The sequence below is a fragment of the Pelobates fuscus genome, chromosome 5 (genome assembly GCF_036172605.1).
Source record: "Pelobates fuscus isolate aPelFus1 chromosome 5, aPelFus1.pri, whole genome shotgun sequence".
NCBI lineage: Eukaryota > Metazoa > Chordata > Amphibia > Anura > Pelobatidae > Pelobates > Pelobates fuscus.
In genome coordinates, this window is record NC_086321.1 from 112,495,106 (window position 1) to 112,511,929 (window position 16,824).

Genomic DNA, 16,824 nt, shown 5'->3' on the forward strand with positions numbered 1-16,824 from the left:
TCATTAAAAAGGTGCATTACCCACTCCTTACAGGTGCCTTATATACACTATCCTAGCGATTAGCAGATATTTGTCCCATTCATTCGCTTTTCTGGAAATGGCTGTTTTTCGTGGTATATGATGTGCACCTACAGGCAGTAGTCCCTTATTATGCCATCCATACTCACACAGCACAGTAAAAATTATTCAGGAGGAGTTCAGTGACCAGTCTCTTAGTGACCTACCTTACAAGCTCAGAGCAACTAGACTTGACCATACATTGTTTATTAAAGTCTCTAGTCAGTCGCCATTTAGGAGCATAGTAAGATAGTATATGTCACTGAGACACTTTGAAGGTAAGCCATTAACGCTGGATTGCACTATATCACAGTGCTTCTATACATATTTCTAAGCTATCTACTATTACCTTTACTGAGTACAGACAATAGCACATATATCTATTACTATTATGAAATCAATATTTAAGTGCATACTCAGCTCGGTTGTATTTTTCCAACTTTCCTGAGTATATTGAAAAAAATATAGTACAGATGGTAATATAGTTAAGTGATATATCTTTAGTATACATTCAGGCCACTCACATGTGATGGAGCCTATATTTATTGACTTTGTATATAAGGCTGTTATGCTCTTATGGCAACATCACACTACTCCTTCATAAAGATGTTCCCTCTGGTAAAATAAAAGAGAAAGAGGCCACCAATGTGTAGTATAATCAATGTAAAACCAGTGAAACTATAAGGTATTAAGCGCACCTTATTTAGAGCCTAAACCCCTGGCTTTAAGGTATACAGGTATAGTGCCACTATAGAGGTGATGGCACTCCATGTGTCTCTCTCCACTCTCCCATGCAGCCCCTCCATGTGTCTTCCCCCCTCCCCTGCAGCCCATCCATGTCTCTCTCCCTCTCCCCTGCAGTCCCTCCATGTGTCTCTCTCCCCCTCCCCTGCAGCCCATCCATGTCTCTCTCCCTCTCCCCTGCAGCCCCTCCATTTATCTCTCTCCCCCTCTCCTGCACCCTCCCTTTGTGTGACTCACACCTCATCTCCATGTGTCTCTCCCCCTCCCCTGAATCCCCTCTATATGTCACTCCTCCCCTCCCCTGCAGCCCCACCATGTGTCTCTCTCCACCCTTCCCTGCAGCTTCTCCATTGTCTCTCCCCCATACCCTGCAGTCCCTCTATATGTCTCTCCTCCCCTCCCCTGCAGGCACACCATGTGTCTCTCTCCACCCTTCCCTGCAGCCTCTCCATTGTCTCTCCCCCACTCCCTGCAGCCCCTCCATTTGTCTCTCCACCCCCTTCTGTACCTGCTCTCCGCCGTCGCGGTACCAGTCTGCCAAGAAGTGCTCTCCCAATGAACACTTCCTGTCAGACCACTCAGTCGTGCTACACACAGGGCAGGAGGGAAGGAGCACAGCACTAACTTCCTGCCGGTCGCATCAGCGGCTGGGCTCACTAGAGCAGTGTTCCCCAACCCCCGGGCCGCGGACCGGTACCGGTCCGTGGATCAAACGGTACCGGGCCGCCCAGGGGTGTGCGAGCCTGCCAGCTAATGCAGGGCTGGCATTGCCCAAGTGCCAGCCCTGCAATGTGCCTGCGGACCGGAGGGGAGATCAGAGATCTCCCTCCCCGGTCCGCAGGCACGGTGCTGGCAGCCGGCAGGGGAGAGAGAGAGGACCCAGGAGCTCTTACCTGCAGCTCCTCCGGGTCCTCCTCTCGCGAGATTTGAGCGTTGCCGCGGTAACCACGGCAACGCTCCAAATCTCGCGAGAGTGAACTCTAGCCCTGTAACTGGGCTAGAGTTCATCTCACCACCACCGGACCACCAGGGAATCCCCACCGGACCACCAGGGGCTAAGAAATGTCCCCCCTCCTCCCAGTAAAGGTAAGAAGGGAGGGGGGACATCAATATATTATTTTTAATTAAATAAATAAAAAAAAGCCTCCCTACCCTCCTTACTCCCCATACACACACTGCCCCATACACACACTACACACACAGCCCTACACACACTGCCCCACAAACACTGCCCCATACACACACTACACACACTGCCCCATACACACACTACACACACAGCCCCACAAACACTGCCCCATACACACACTACACACACTGCCCCATACACACACTACACACACAGCCCCACAAACACTGCCCCATACACACACTACACACACTGCCCCATACACACACTACACACACAGCCCCACAAACACTGCCCCATACACACACTACACACACTGCCCCCATACACACACTACACACACTGCCCCCAAACACTGCCCCATACACACACTACACACACAGCCCCCATACACACACTACACACACTGCCCCCATACACACACTGCCCCATACACACACTACACACACAGCCCCACAAACACTGCCCCATACACACACTACACACACTGCCCCCATACACACACTACACACACTGCCCCCAAACACTTCCCCATACACACACTACACACACAGCCCCCATACACACACTACACACACTGCCCCATACACACACTACACACACTGCCCCATACACACACTACACACACAGCCCCACAAACACTGCCCCATACACACACTACACCCACTGCCCCCATACACACACTACACACACTGCCCCCAAACACTGCCCCATACACACAATACACACACAGCCCCCATACACACACTACACACACTGCCCCCATACACACACTACACACACAGCCCCACAAACACTGCCCCATATACACACTACACACACTGCCCCCATACACACACTACACACACTGCCCCCAAACACTGCCCCATACACACACTACACACACAGCCCCCATACACACACTACACACACTGCCCCCAAACACTGCCCCATACACACACTACACACACTGCCCCACAAACACTGCCCCATACACACACTACACACACAGCCCCACAAACACTGCCCCATACACACACTACACACACTGCCCCACAAACACTGCCCCATACACACACAGCCCCACAAACACTGCCCCATACACACACTACACACACTGCCCCCATACACACACTACACACACTGCCCCCATACACACACTACACACCCAGCCCCACAAACACTGCCCCATACACACACTACACACACTGCCCCACAAACACTGCCCCATACACACACTACACACACTGCCCCGCAAACACTGCCCCCCATACACACACCGCCCCAAACACACACACACTGCAACTCTCACACACACTGCCACCCTCACATACACACTGCACCGCTCACACACACATACACACAATTTTGAGTCTATGTCTTTATGTGACTGTGTTTGTGATTTTCTGACTATGTATGTGTCTGCGTGTTTTTTTAATATATGTGACTGTTTTTTTTTTTGTCTTATTAAATCAAAACAAGCGGGCCACGGAAAAATTATCAAATGTTTACCGGTCCGCGGCGATAAAAAGGTTGGGGAGCACTGCACTAGAGTAACAGGCTCAGACCCCTGTGATCGTGGCAGTTACGCCACTATCTATGCCATAATGCTGCAGTGTGGTTGAAGCAGATGTTGAGAAAACTAAAGACTCCGTGGAATTGCTGAGTTGGGAAGATGGTCAAGTCCTGTGCAGGAGAGAAATGGCCATTATACCAAGTAAATGGCGAATTTTCAGTAGTATGGTCATTTGAATTACAGCTATATTTCACAGACAGGAGAAGAATACATTTTCTTCAAGAGGTTAATGATTTTTAATTACATTCTATTATGAGGTTAGATTTAATTAGGTACCGAGGATTTGGTAAGCCTAAACCTCAAAAAAGGTACCAAATATAAGATTTGCCCCAGTTGCCAAATGCTCCAGGTACGCTCCTGATACTGGGAACCCTTTCATATTACATTATCTAAAAGGGTTGCAGATTAAAACTGACTTTTTATTTCGGGCTATGAGTCTGGAGTGTAGTTTGAGGTGCTCATTGTTTCTAGCATATGGTGATGAAGACTTCGAAGAGTTAAAGGCAAACATACAGTGGAGTGAGGAGGATTACAGAAAAAATAAGTACAAAATAATGACATTTTATTGAGCCCAGGAGGATTGGGTCAGGTAGATAATGTACAAACAACAGGTTGTGCCAATATAAAAAAAAAATAATAATAAAACAAATAACTAAAATAAAAAGGGTACAAAAAGTAGATACTATAGAATATATAAAATAAAATAAAATACAATAAAAATATGGAATAAAATATAGTCCAGAGATTCTTCTAATGGCCTGAGTTCTTCTGCAGTTTTTCCTGTCCTCGTTCGGTATATATGTGGAGGTAGGTAATGTGCGTGGATGGTGGTTGAGGGGCCAGTCAATGGTTTGTTGGATGACCGGACAATAGCTCAGTAAGGTGCCCCTGAACATCTAATGCTAGCCCTGCAGCTGAATCATATGTATTTGGTATAGTAAATTCTTCATCTTCTTTAATAAAATTAAGTAAATGTATTCAGCATTACTGGATGCTTGCTAGGACTTAACCCCTTCATTTGCAGATTTGAGTATAAACATTTTTACTTTTATGTATTTTACAGAATGAAATATAGTCCATAAAGCTTCATTCACCCCCATTTATACCTTAGGAATAAGTACCACCCTGTGCAGTAACAAATGTATCAGTCACAAGTCACTGGTAGCTCACTTAAGGCCATATCAGCTCACCCCCTTGAAACAGTAAAGTTTCAATTAGTTTTATCATTTCTACAGTCATTAAAGGGGAAGACATACATGCGCTATATCACTTCATACACTAGCATTTCAGAGAGTGATAAACACTGTGATAGCATTGTTTCAATACCTTTAATGTTATTTAAAGGGACTCTCCAGTGCCAAGAAAACAAATCAGTTTTTCTGGCAATGCACAATCCTGCAGTGCTGCACCCCCTCCCGCCCCCCATCCCACATTGCTGAAGTGGTTAAAACCCCTTCAGTCACCTACCTGAACCCAGCGCTGATGTCCCTCGCGCTGTATCAGGCTCCGCCCACGCTCCTGACGATGGCGGGGGAGACCTAATGCGCATGCGCAGCAATGGCCGCATGCACATTAGACCTCCCCATCGGAAAGCATTATTCAATGCTTTCCTATGTGGATTCCATCAATGCTGGAGGTCCTCATGCATAGCGTGAGGACGTCCAGCGCCATTTAAGACACTTTTCGTGTTTTAAGAACCCGGAGGTCCCTCTAGTGGCTGTCTAATAGACTTACCCTGCAAGGTAATTATTGCAGTGATTAAAAACTGCAATAATTACACTTGCAGGGTTAAGGGTGATGGGAGTTGGCACCCAGACCACTCCAATGGGCAGAAGTGGTCTGGGTGCCTGGAGTGTCCCTTTAACTGTATGTGTTCATTATGCTGAAATGCAGACATTCTTTTTTTATTCTCTTGTTAATTTCAGTAAATTGTACTTATAGTTATTAATATTATTATTATTATTATTATTAACAATAATAATAATAATAATAATAATATTATTGCAATGTATTCTGCAGTACTTTAATTCTTTAAGGGTCCTTACAAATACCTATAAGTAAGCTACCGACCTGTTCATCTATTTTTATACAAAATTTCTGATTTTTGTGCAATATTACAAGAAAATTACAATCTTTACGATCTAAAGCATTCCAATCCCTAAAAAATGTCTATAAAGGATGAATGAATAAATGAAAAATATACATTTTGTAAATTCATTTTACATTTTTTTGATGTTATATATGCTAGCTATGCATCCCTTTTTAAAAAATAAATGCTGATATTTTTTTACACAAACAGTTATTGCAGCCTATCTCTTGAGATCGTATGAAATCATTGAGGGATGCAGGTTTTACAGTTATGACTCACATACTAGTGTTACAGAACTGGCTTTTCTGGGAGAAAGTAGTTATATGCACTTACAGCATTTTTATTGAAAATTCTCTTTTCTGGACACATTTGTTATATTACATACATTGATTTTAAAAAAAACCTCTGTAAACTGTTTTAAAAAATCTATTTATTGTCATGAAAATGCATTGGGCCCACTCCATGCTCAGTGATTCTCTGTTTATTTGCTGGTGGCTCATTATGTGTTCATAATATAATTATTCAGTCTTGGTAATATGGTTGCACATCCTCTGTGTATTTGGGATAGCTGAACCAAGAGAACACTCCAAGCACAATAACTAATACAGTGCTCTGTAGTGATTATGGTGGTGTTGTGATTATGGTGGCCAGAGCAACCTTGTACCCCCAACCCCCCAAACACCCATTTAAGTAGTCAATCTATTGTAGAACGGCATGACCTATTATTTGGGGTCAACCGTGGTGACCCCTAGCTCCATTACAGGCTACAGAGAGCCAGAAGCGATCCGTCTCTGATAAGCCTGGTGGTGCAGGGCTTAGCTCTTTGGCTGAGAGAGATCAGCTAATGCTCTCAGCAAACAATCGATCTAGCCCGGCATTGCAGGACTTACCTCAGGAGAGCTAATGGGAACTCCTGTTTAGAAGCTCCCAGCTCTATAAATGCTGGCGTGGAGGCAGGCGAATCAAGTATAAAGAAAACTAAGAGAAACACGTTTATTTCTTGACTGAACTGGATTGTGAAAGTAATTGCTGAACATACGTTTAAAAGACAATGGAGCAACACATGAAAAAATATTAACATAAATGGTACTTTGAAGTGTTTTATTTAATAATGTAACTTCCAGAGAAATGACATTTCCCTTTAAATGTTCTTTTTTTTTTTTTTTTTTTTTTTAACAACGCCTCTTAGGTGACATTGAATTTATGATGTTTATGCTTTATATTTGTAATATAACATAAATAACATAAAAAATATATGATAACATAAATTAAGTATCTGTGTGGTGGGGATCAATATACAGCAACTGCAGTATATCTAACAGGACACTAATTAAAAAAATCATTGTTTTCTGTTTCTATTACAATATCCATTACAAGCTAAGGTCCTGACAGCTATTTATTATCCATAATTAACCACTAATCACAAATCATTAACAAATAAAGTGTAATCGTGGGGAATGTAATGTTTAATGCAATTACTACATACAATATACTACAATACAATCCTTGAAAAAAAAAAATAGCATGAATCAGCACATAGGCCTTGTTCGAAACGGTGGCCATCTTTATTGTTTTTAAAGCTTGCTCAGGAAAATGGAAATGAGTCTCTTTGGTCAAGATGTATAGATTTGCTGATGCAAACATGATGCATAGCATTGCCTTCATGGGCACGAAGCAATATGTTGACTTCTTGTGGTTTTACATTAGCTGAAAACATTTAAAAAAATTAAACTCCTGTCACAATGTTTAAAATGCTGACAGGAATCAGTCATTACTGATTGAATTTTCAGATAAATATTCTAATGCTTATGTTCTACAGAGCATTAAAGGCCTGGAAATCACATTTACAACAGTAGAGTGCACTTAGAATCTGGCTAATTATTCTATATTCTACAGTAGAGTAATGATCTTGTAGCTGTCTTTGGACTCCAATTCCCATCATCCTAGGTCGCTTAGCAACCTACTAATGGTATATTTTGAGTTACAGTCCATGGAAATATCCTACATTAAAGGATAGAACCTGTAAAAATCAGAATTTATGGTTGCCTTCACTCATAGAATCAACATTACTGAAAGAGGCTTAGTAGCAGTTGTAACAGCTTCATTACTTGCTTTTTGTTTTTGTTTTTTTATTCAAGAATTGTGTGAGAACTATTTTGTGGATATTAAATATCATGCATGTTATAGTATAACTAGTTTTGCAATACTTCAGACAGATTTTGAACTTTTAGGAATATAAATTCTATTTTGTTATAAATAGTGGGTATTGCTTTTTCTACATTTTTGAAAATTAATTTCTATTAGTTTGTTCTCGAACGTAGGTACCCATCTTTAACCGAAAAAAGGCCGGGTCTTATATGAATTTTTCCCCCGAAAAACGCACTAGGGCTTATTTTCGTGGGATGTCTTATTTCTGTGAAAAACAGTAGCAAGCATGTGCTAGAAAGCAGGTCTATGTTCGGGGGAATTCCCTCGAACATAGACATGTTCACTAGGGCATGGAATCCAACGAACTTATGTTTGGGGAAACTTTCCCAAATATAAATTAGCTTACTAGCAAATGGGATCCCGCAAATCTATGTTTGAGGAAACGTTCCCGAACATAAATTAGCTTACAAAGGCCTGCCCAGTCCAGGCCTGCACCCATGGCAGTACCGCCAGAAAAGGCCCAGACACCCGCCTCAGCCCAGCAGGGACTGAATCAACCTGGGTCCCCCCTAACAAGACAGCCAGACAAGGCACCCAGTACAACACATAAAAATCCGGGGCATCCCCATGGCAGTATTGGCCGAAGAGCTGCTGCAATACATCAGGCGCCTACTAAGTACAGTGCTTCCACACACAGTGGTAAAGAAAATAATCATTGACGGGGTGTACCGCCTGCCAGGTCCTCCTCACCTGAAAACCCTAGCAGCCAGAGATGTCATCCTCAGATGTGTCACAGTGCAAGACAAGCTAGAAATAATGGCAGGCTTGAAAGGCAAGACACCACTAATGAGGACTCCTCATTAACATTCTTCCAAGACCTATCGAAAGCCACCCTCTTATGGCGCAAATCTTATGGACCGCTTACCACACAACTCCGATCAGCAGGCATCACCTAGAGATGTGGCATTAACGGGACTCTAGAGGTACCCCAAGAGGGTACTACCCATGTTTTGACCTCAGTGGAGGAAGCATCTCCCCTCCTAGCCACCCTAGGACTGCCTAATTCAATGCCTACACCACAGAGAAGCCTACATGAGGCGATATGGGACCCCGAGAGCACCATTCGGTCTGAACCGAGACCCAGCGGATCACAACACCCAACACAAAAAATCCCTGGTCTATCTAATGCAACCAAAGGATAATAAATCGAAAGGATAGCGAGATGAGAAATAGAGGAAAAAAAGGTATGAAAATGGCTGAGTCTAAACAGAGCTAAACAGAAGGCTAAATCGCCGTAAAGGCTCCTAACTCAGAGTCATGGTAATCACTCTATTATATATCTTAGACTGCGGGGTATCCAACAAGCTGTCAAGGCAGTCGACAGAAGTTTATCCAATTACAGGATCATTTCAAGAAGCAGTAGATCAAGCTTCCCAACGCGCGTTTCGGCGGTCTAACCGCCTTTCTCAAGGGCAAATAGTGCAATAATAGAGTGATTACCATGACTCTGAGTTAGGAGCCTTTACGGCGATTTAGCCTTCTGTTTAGCTCTGTTTAGACTCAGCCATTTTCATACCTTTTTTTCCTCTATTTCTCATCTCGCTATCCTTTCGATTTATTATCCTTTGGTTGCATTAGATAGACCAGGGATTTTTTGTACTGGTAATAAATAAGCATATACTCCTTAGGATTATCGGAAGGTATAGGGAAACCCAGAACTGCTTAAAGTAGGAGAATCCGACGTTCTCTTTCTTTGTATCTTGGCACGAAACAGTTACAAATAGGCTGTAGCTCCGTGGGAGGTCCTGTCAGCAACTTTGTTTCTTCACTATTGCAATTTTGTTTCGATGTTTCATAAACTAATTGCATCTATGTGAAGGTTGTTGCTGCTCCTACCCCATAAGGTTCTCTGCCGTACTGTTTTGCCAATGTACCATTGCAGTCGCATTTTTTCATTTTCTACTTTTTAATCCTCACATTTTGGGGTGATACACTAGGTGTGTTTGTTTGATATTATTTGTGTTCTATTAAAGTTTTTGTTATTTTTAGTTTTAACTGCTTTGACATTGAAATTGGGGGTAGCGGTCGTGAGATTAAGTGCCCCGTCTCTCACGGGGAACTTTCCTCACTTCCTTTCCTTTGTTGATTGTATGCTTTTCCTGTTCAGCTGTTTACAGCATTCATATGCTTGAGAGCATTCGCATGCTTCTCCAGTTTGGTGGTTGTGGTGTCTGCTGCAGAGCTTGGAGTCCTCAGGAAGCGCTAGGAGCATCCTTCAACGGAGGTACCCAGTCAGGATGCCCGTCGATCCGTTACATAACCCTATCACATAGGGAGCCCACACTCTTCAACTCACTATGAGCCAACGCATTACAAACCCAAACACTTGGCATCGAACACAACATCACCCCCCCCCCATACACATGGAGCACTAACACCACCAAACCTACTGTACACACATTACCAAAGCACACCATGCCTTATTCGAAACCCAATGACACAAAACATTTTAATAACTCTGTACCGATCACTAAGTATTGTTCAAAATGTTACTGTCGTTCCTACACCGGTTATTGCTTGACCCAAAAATGGTGCGAATCTCTAACCTCATTGTCTCTGTACTTTATCGGTGAACTTTTATACACACGTTGCCATATTTTAAAATAAAGAGCAATAGTTACTGAGCAAAAATGAATACATAAGGAGATAGAAACAAATTATCTGTGTTAAAATACACAATAGAGCCAATTCTACAATAGAGCAGAGCTCTTAAACTAGGTCATAGAAGTACATTTTACAGGCGATCTCTACTGTATTGTTATAAAATAATATCTTTCTAAAAATACAAATACATAAAAAAGAAAATGAAAATATGAACTTGTTCGTTTTAGCAGCTATATGTATGTAGATTTCTAATATATACTTGATAATATCAAGGGCTACTTAGTTCTCCTGTCTATATTCTTTGAATAAAAAAAATCTAGAGAGTACTTGTATGTACAAATGGCTATTATACAGCAGAGGTCCCCCTAATAAAGACAAGTATTGAGATACATCCATTGGGATTTAAATATAGACGGCTGTTAATTGCTTTTTAGCACTCTCGTTGAAAAAAAGATTGCTAAATATACAGAGATATGGGCAGATTGGCAGGAATGCTGATGGTTTTTTTAAGGATGTGCTGAGCACAGTATATAGATATTTCTTCAAAATAGACATTTGTGAAATAACAAACAGATATAGCAAAATATGGTGCTAAATCAGCTATCTGGTGTGTATAAACATTTGCAAAGCGGTTGAGACCCAAAATTGGATGCCCATACTATGTTCCAATGTTTGGAACGTGCATATCCTATCCATTAGATCCAGGCAGATGCCCACAACAGACGGCTAAATACATCATCATTACCTTCTTAAGTGCAATAGAAATGTCTCAAATACTAGGAAGAGTGCAATAAAGGTGTTTTGTGAAATATATATCTTCATAGGTGAAGGATTGAAATTGGGGTAATTTAAAACATTTACACTGTTTTTTGGTCAGAGTAATCCTTCCTATCCTGTCCCTTCAAAAAAAAAAAATAGAAAATAAAGAAAAGAAGAAAATAGCTAAAACTCACCTCTTTTCCAGCCTGATCCTCCACTGCTGACATCATCCCCCCCCCCCCCCCGCTTGTGGTGGACACTGCCAGGGAGGACTGAGGGGAGGATATTGACGTAATGGGAAGGGGGGTATGCAGCTATTGGCAGTCTGTCATCAGAATGCTGTGTGTACTTACAACAGAGGGCAAACATGCACATAACTGACATTAGCCAGCCCAGAACTCTTTCTCCGGGCTGGCAAATGTTGCCCCAAAGTTGCTGCTGGAGGTGGAGTTACACATCAGGCAGTAGAGGGATTAAACTCTGCATGCGCAGTGTGTTTTATAGCAAAATGCTGCACATACGAACTACAGGCACCATAACTACTTTGAATCAGTGGAGTGGTAATAATGCTTGGAGTAACTCTATAAGAGCAGGATCCAACAAGGCATTAGTCTAATAAAGTCCTACAGTCCCAAGCAGCAGGAGTTAAAGATAGTTTACTCAGTATTTTAAACTCTGCCAATGCACCAGAAAAGGCATCCCGCAACACAATCCTCAATATAAACAGATAGTAGGGATCTTTGGCACTCAAGCAGATAAGGCGTAAAATTGGGCTTAATAGCCACTTTTATATAAATTGGAAAAACACATAAAAGCCGAAAATAATTTTTCAATCATCATAATTAATAAGCAGAATGCTGTTAAACGATTCCATTAAACCATCAACTATTTGCTAGAAGAGGATATTTTTGCTTTTCTACTTTTTATGGACAAGGAAGTCTAAAATAATTTCAATATGGGAGGTTGATATTGCAATAGTGATTTAAAAACATTCTGACCAATTGTGTTTTTTGATTTCAGTGAAATGTATTATAATTTGACACATTTTCTATCTTCTTTTACAGAAAGTCAGATCGAGTCACAAGCTTTCTATCATGCTTTTGATGCCGTTATGAGGAGAAAAAAAACATTCTGGAGTTGCTTGATTTCTTTCTCCTGGACAATGGATGGAGAGACTTTGCCTTCCACCCTGTTGCCTACACTGAATGCTTCATATGGTTCCTCCATCACACTGGAGCAGAAGACAACATTTGCCTTTGTAGTCTTATTGTTCATCATTTTAGGTGTCTTGATTGTTAGATGTTTCAGAATTCTTTTAGATCCTTACAGAAGTATGCCAACTTCAACTTGGGCAGATGGTGTTACTGGATTGGAAAAAGGACAGTTTGACTATGCACTGGCCTAAAAACAACACCTTAAATGAGGAACGAATGATGGGTTCTAGGAGCAATTTTCAGATTTTCAATCTGAAGGGAAGTATCTCAAACAAAGAGTATTGTGACACAACACATAGGAAACCTAAAATGGTAATCAGAATATAATCAAAATAAATCTAGCTATTGACAGAACTATTTTTATAGTAAAAAATAACCCAAGAAAGCCTTTCAATACTGCAGGGAAGTCCCATTCAATATTTCAAATATATATTTATAATCTATATTCAAATGTGATTAACCAACAAAAAAAATCTTTCCAAAAACAGGAAATAATGTAAATAAATGTGTCTGTGGCCTACATAGCTCGTCTCCATTGATGAAACCAGACTCTTGGGTTATAGTTCCATATGAGATGCTTGGAATGAGCAAAGGTCACAAGTTAGATCTAATATAGCACAAAGGGTGATGTGGTTGATAGATGTTCTATTGTCAAACACATCAGGCTGAACAAGAATCCAAAATCTGCCAAAACAGCCAAACAATAGTATTAAGGATATTCTGTGAGGGCCTTGGTTTCTCTTTGAGAGATTTGCCTTTTCCTATCTTTTTGAAAATATGGTGACAGAAGAAGACAAGAACAGTGTTGTAGATGACTGAAATGGAGGATCCGGTATCTCTACTGTGTACTGCAGTCATCTGCAGCTCTAATTAGTTTACAAATTAAGCAACAACTAGTAGCTTTTTCTCAGCCAGTTTTTGAAGCCTTATCCATTAGCAGTTGTCTCCACAGCTTCAATACTCAAAGACACTTCAAATGACTGATTTGAGTGTTGTCATTGAAAATTAAGCTTTCTAAATGTAGCTAATATAACCAAAGTGCCACACAATGTTTGATAAAGACAAGTTAATAGATTACTTTTTTGTAATGTATGTATTTGTTTTGCTTGTAAAGAGACTTGGGTATAATCACTTCATTAACTCCCTTTGCTCTAACCTTATTGATCAGCTTTAGGCAGGTTTAGCACTCTTTCCTTTACTGAGAAAGCCTTAACAAAGGTCTCAAAAGACCTGATCTCTGCAAATATTCAAGGAATTTTTTCTCATTTACGTTGCCATCTCTGCTGCGATTCACTCTTTGGCATACCTTGTTCCATAGGCATTCATGATATTGCTCTTTCTTGATCTACATGGTAACTCTCTAACCATTCTCAATGGATTGTATCCTCTGGTAACTCATCACCCTTTTTTGTGTTCCACAAAAACCTTGATCTTCTACGAATCTCCTATCTTTGTAGATATATAACATAATTTGGTTTACAATTCATGTCTTCAGTGCTGATCTTTCATCATTTCTTGTATCTAATGCTCTTTATTGGTCTTTCCATCCCTTTCAAAATGTCATACCTCCCAATGTTGGTAACTATGAACTGCAGTCTTAACAACTGATGGCTAATGTTGGCAACCCACAAGTTTCTGAACAATACGGCCAATGAAGACATGCCTCTCAGCTATTGTGACACCTACATAATTTTCTGTTTTGACACAGAAAATGATTTGCAAATGTTTAGCTCATGAGTTATTTGCATTTGACTTATACTTACCTCTTAATACTTTCTGATAGTGAACAGAAAAATAAAAAATAGATTGAGCACGCACAGGAGTGAAGCATCAAACTGCAAGTGTATTAACCCTCTTATACATAATGTACAAATACTAATAGAAAACAAATAGAATGTAGTTGGGCTTATATGTAATATGATTTTGGTATGTAGAATTTAGGTGTGTTCATAGAAGTCCAACATAAAAGAGAGAACAGACACATTCATAACACTGTTTTTACAATATTTGTGCAGCATTAAATGTATAAATCACACACACTGTGGTATGATCCCCCCAGATTTATGTGAATATCTAATGAAATACTCAATGCTCAATCAGAATAAAATAGAGTGCCCAAATTATGTAAAATGTTAGTGTCCTAGAAGCTATATGTAATATAATAGAGATGCACTCACATGCTTTGGAGCTGTCTCAAATCACAAATGTATATAGGAACACTCCAATGGAAATTTTTAAACCAATTTAATTGATATACCTCTATAAAAAATGTTTAGAATTTAAATATTTTATGCATTTAATTATGCATTTTCTCATTCAAAGTACATCTAAAACAGCTTTCAAGTCTGCAAATCTCCTGTCTGCAGCCTTTGTAAGTCCTCCCCTTTTTCCTCAGCACAGACCTTCAGTCATGAAGTGCTTTGTGTATGTGGAGTATTCCTTTAATTATATGGATGATAAATGAAAGAAACAAACGATGTACAGTCCAATTGTACAATATAATAATGATATAATAATGTACTAGGTGTGGATATAGCACAATAGACAAGTGGATTAGGGGGAAAATGTGCACTCACATAAATTTGAGCCAGCTTTGCTTAATATGTTGGTTTTTGCAGTTCATTGCCCACTTTTAATTTTCTCCCCTCAAAGTCAGATAAATCTGTAGTGGGGAATAAATGGCTGTTGGTATCATTTTTGGACATTGAAATGCTACCTTATATTATAAAAATGCACACATAATATAAAAACAATGTTAAACCCGACAGATTTTTCTGTTATATATTTTATGTCTTGTATATTCTATTCTGTCAAAACACCTGAATCATGCATATCAAACTATATTAAGCAGAGGCGTAACTAGAAACCACGGGGCCCCGGTGTGAAAATCGCCCTGTGCCCCCCATACGTCTACCCCCATCACCCCTCCAAATGTCTACCCTCCCCCTCACATACACCCCCCTACACACACATACAAGCACACATACATACACACATACAAACACAGACACATACATACAGATAGACAGACATACATACATACATACAAACACATATACACACAGCCACATACATACAAAAACACAGACAGATATACACACACACATACAGACAGACATATACACACATACATACAGAACATACATACATACAAACACACATACATATCCATACAGACACATAAATACAAACACACACACACACATACAGACACATACAAACAGACACACATACAACATGTTTTAGTCACCCTCCTTTTTCCTGCCTTTTAGGTGCTGGAGGGTGACTTTCCTTGGGGTCGGGATGATGGGAGTCAGAGTTCCCACTCTTACTCCCTCTTCTCCTTCCTCCCGCACATCTCTCTCTGATTGCTGGGAGGAAGTGACCTCTTGGCCCCCTGTAAATACATTACCATACCTAACAGCATGGGTCACCCGATAGACCCCTTCAATGCGGCCCTTAGTGCGGCTCCTTAGTTGGCTCCCTAGAGTGACGCAGCTGCGACCCTTGCGACCGCGGTAGTTCCGCCACTGGTATTAAGTATAAGCACAGGTACTTTCTATTTGTTCTCATTTTCCTAATAGCTGCCATATTATTAGCTAAACAGGCTATCACTGAGTTGAACTGTAAGTTGTCCTTTAACGCAATGCACCAGTGACCACCTTGCAATGTATGATGGGTCGATGCAACCTAAACCACGCCTACCTGGAGGTGCTACAAATTAAGTCAAAATAAAGCTGGCACAACTTACGAGATGTATATTTATAATACTTGCCATGTTTTCCTCCTACATATCAACATATCTAAACAGTGAATTTCTTTTTACCCAGAATGGTGGAAAAAGTTAAGTCTAGAGACCTGGACCAAGCCAATTGTTTTAATCATTTATATTTAAAACAGCTAATCGTGGAGTGTCAGGTGTTTTTTATTATTATTATTCCTTATAGTTAAATATGAGCTTTGAATGGCTCCTAATCAAACCCGCACATTCTAATACATTTTATTTACTTTAAAAGTATTCCAATGATAATTCACCTTCAACAAGATAAATTAACAAGAAGGCCCCAACAGCACAAATACAAAAAATTGTGTAATGGAGCTAGACAATCTTGCATTTCTAATCAAACATATTTATTCCAGTTGAAAATAAGTTCTACATAAGAGTGCAGCAGAACATGACGTATTGACATAACCTGTGTATTTGATATAAATGTACTTCATTTTTATGTCTAAATGGAACATACATACTCGTGTGATATCGATATTTTATGTCTAAGTTAATAAAAATGCATTAACTACCATTTAAGTAGTTACGTTATAATTTTAATACCTTAGTTGTCAAAAGTACATTTCTCATATTTCTTCACCCAAAGGATTTCGTTCTCCAGTTGAATTATTGTCATATTTGGGATAAATCAAAAAAAGTAAAAAGAAAAGTATATGATGTTATAATTTTAAATTATTT

General features: G+C 40.3%; 1 protein-coding gene across 3 annotated transcripts in view; it reads left to right on the plus strand.

The window, feature by feature from the left end:
* CTXN3 (cortexin 3) overlaps positions 1-15,812 on the plus strand; it is an 88,259-nt gene extending 72,447 nt beyond the window's left edge. For all 3 annotated transcript variants that reach the window (XM_063454153.1, XM_063454154.1, XM_063454152.1), the window contains exons 2-3: positions 12,210-14,483; positions 14,525-15,812. In XM_063454153.1, coding sequence (XP_063310223.1) covers positions 12,257-12,550 — 294 coding nt within the window. In that variant the 5' untranslated portion in view covers positions 12,210-12,256 and the 3' untranslated portion in view covers positions 12,551-14,483; positions 14,525-15,812. The remainder of the gene's footprint in view (positions 1-12,209; positions 14,484-14,524) is intronic.
* The last annotated feature ends 1,012 nt before the right edge of the window (positions 15,813-16,824 follow it).